This window comes from Drosophila innubila, assembly GCF_004354385.1.
Source record: "Drosophila innubila isolate TH190305 chromosome 3L unlocalized genomic scaffold, UK_Dinn_1.0 0_D_3L, whole genome shotgun sequence".
Taxonomy (NCBI): domain Eukaryota; kingdom Metazoa; phylum Arthropoda; class Insecta; order Diptera; family Drosophilidae; genus Drosophila; species Drosophila innubila.
Window position 1 is genome coordinate 5,914,573 of NW_022995376.1, and position 2,335 is coordinate 5,916,907.

The 2,335-nt window shown below is 37.9% G+C and overlaps 1 protein-coding gene across 1 annotated transcript; it reads right to left on the bottom strand.

The window, feature by feature from the left end:
* Positions 1 to 274: 274 nt before the first annotated feature.
* Positions 275 to 2,335, bottom strand: LOC117788916 (GATA zinc finger domain-containing protein 10-like; the record flags this gene model as incomplete). The annotated part of the gene is made up of 3 exons (XM_034627857.1): positions 2,204 to 2,335; positions 1,673 to 2,097; positions 275 to 917 (listed from the first exon to the last, which is right to left on the bottom strand). Coding segments are annotated over exons 1-3 (1,200 nt in total), but the record flags the coding sequence as incomplete, so codon positions are not given.

Below are 2,335 nucleotides of genomic sequence, written 5' to 3' on the forward strand. Positions count from 1 at the left end.
GTTGTTGCTGCTGCTGTTGTTGCTGCAACTGCTGCTGTTGCTGCTGTTCGCTGGGCGTTGTTGCTGCCTGAAATTGCAGTATCGGATTGTATTCACCAGTTATGGCCACGGGTGTCGTTTCAATTTTATATACGCCCGGATTGTTGGGATTGTACGACTGAAACTCAAGTATGTGTGCTGCAGGCAAAGCATTTGCTGCTGTTGTTGCTGTTGCTGTTGTTGCTGCTGCTGTTGCTGTGGCTTGCTCGTGCTGTTGTTGCTTTGCCGTCAGACAATACTTGCAATTCTCCTTGCTGCATTGTTGCATGCACAGCTCACAATCCGCATAGACGCCCGCATCCGGCAGGCATTGCTGTTGTTGTTGCTGCTGCTGCTGTTGCTGCTCTTCATCAACAACAACAGTTGTTGCTGCCGCTGCTGCTCCTATTGACAGACTGCTTTCCTGTTTCACTGGCAACTCCTTGAAGAAAATCTCCTCATAAATATTCTCCTCACTGCGCGTATGCAATTTCTTCATATTGCTATTGTTGCTGTTGCTCTTGTTGCCTTTACCATTGCTGCTTGGCGCATCACCAGCACTGCGCTGCTTATCCAGCTTCTTGTTGCTCTTTAAGCCCTCTTTCAGCAGATAATAGTTAAAGCTTTTAATACCAATTTCGCCACGTAGAAAACGTCTGCCAATTGGCAGCTTTGTGGCCGATTCCACGGGCATTGTTGCTGCCGAATTTTGTGCCGAGCTGCGCACGGAGTACAGGTCATCCTGTTGTTCCGTCTCCAGATATTGCTTGCGATTGTTGCGTTCCTTGCGACTCCTCGTCTCACTCAATTCGTAGCTTTGTTTGCTTTGTGCTCCTTTTCGGCTGTTGTCCAGACTTAGATTGCGTTTCTGCTTCGAGCTGCGCTTCTGTGTTGATTCCCTAGAAGAATTCGCAGAAATAATAACAAGAATATTAAAATTTGGTAATTTAAGAAATATTTACCTATAATGTTATTAAAAATAAATAATATTTGATGAGGAAAAAATTTTAAAAAAAGTTCTATATCAAAGAAATATTGAATTAATTTTTTTACTTTTAAATTACATTTAAATTTGGTAATTTAAGAAATAATTACCCATAATGTTATTAAAAATAAATAATTATTAATAAGGAAAAAAATTGAAAAAAGTTCGATATCAAAAAAATATTCAATTAATTTTTTTTACTAATTTTAAATAGTTTGTTTAAGTAGAAGAAAAAATGTTACAAGGAAATTTTAATAATAAAAAAAATGGAATGAAAAATATTTGATGAACCTGAAGTCCAAAATATTTTATTAAAAAATGCCCGATTCTCGAATTTTGACCCTTGCATTTTATTAAATTACTATTTAAAAAAACCAAGAAAGTTACTATAAATAAGAAAAACAAAACTAATAAGCTTGTAATTTGATAAGTAACTGTAGAGAATCGAAAATTAGGAGTATTATAAGGAGTTATATTAAAAAATTATTAGAATATTTTAAAATAAGAAGCCAAAAGTTATAGAAAACTGCGCGAAATCTAAAATATTTTAGATTTCGCTTTATGCACAGATTCCTACTATTTTTCCTATTTATTTAACTTAATTTTTAATTGTTTATATTTTACTGTTTTAATTATTATTTGTGTAATTCTTAAAATAATATTTGGTACCTCTGAGTCGATGTCTTCTTCTCGTGCTTCTCGGATGCAGCAGCCAAGCTTCTCTCCAGACTGAGAACACGCCTTGAGATGCTACCATCTTTGATTGGCTCTGGGGGCTCATTATCCGAGCTGCTCGATTCGAAATCATAGTCCATGCCAGCAGCTCCAATGATGTTGTTGCTATTTGAGCTATTGTTGTTGTTGGCCTTAAGGGGTTTGTTGACGGCATATTTGAGAAAATCCTTGGTCAACTGACTGCGTTTACCCAACGAGCTGCTGCTGGTGGGAATCGGCTCCGAGCTGAGCTTGTAATCCCCCGATGACTTGCCGGAAATGCTGCTGCGTCGCAAAGGATTCGCCAGGTGACTAATGTCCTCTGTGTAAGCCGGATCATCATAGATGCGATCTCTCACATTAGCTGAGCGGTCTTTCGACTGCAATATATAAAAGTCAGGCAGGAAATGAATTGGGATATTTTTTGAATTCAATTTCAGAGCTGTTTTTTTTTTATTTAGAAAATAAGACATTTTTAAGCCTCACCTTAACTTTCGTTTTCTTGCGACTTCGATGTGGTGTAGCCACATCCGTTAGTTTGAGTAGCTTTGGTCTTAAAGGACGTTTCGTTGATTTAGACCGTTCGTAAGCCAAGTCCAGAAAGGTTTCGGTTGCCAT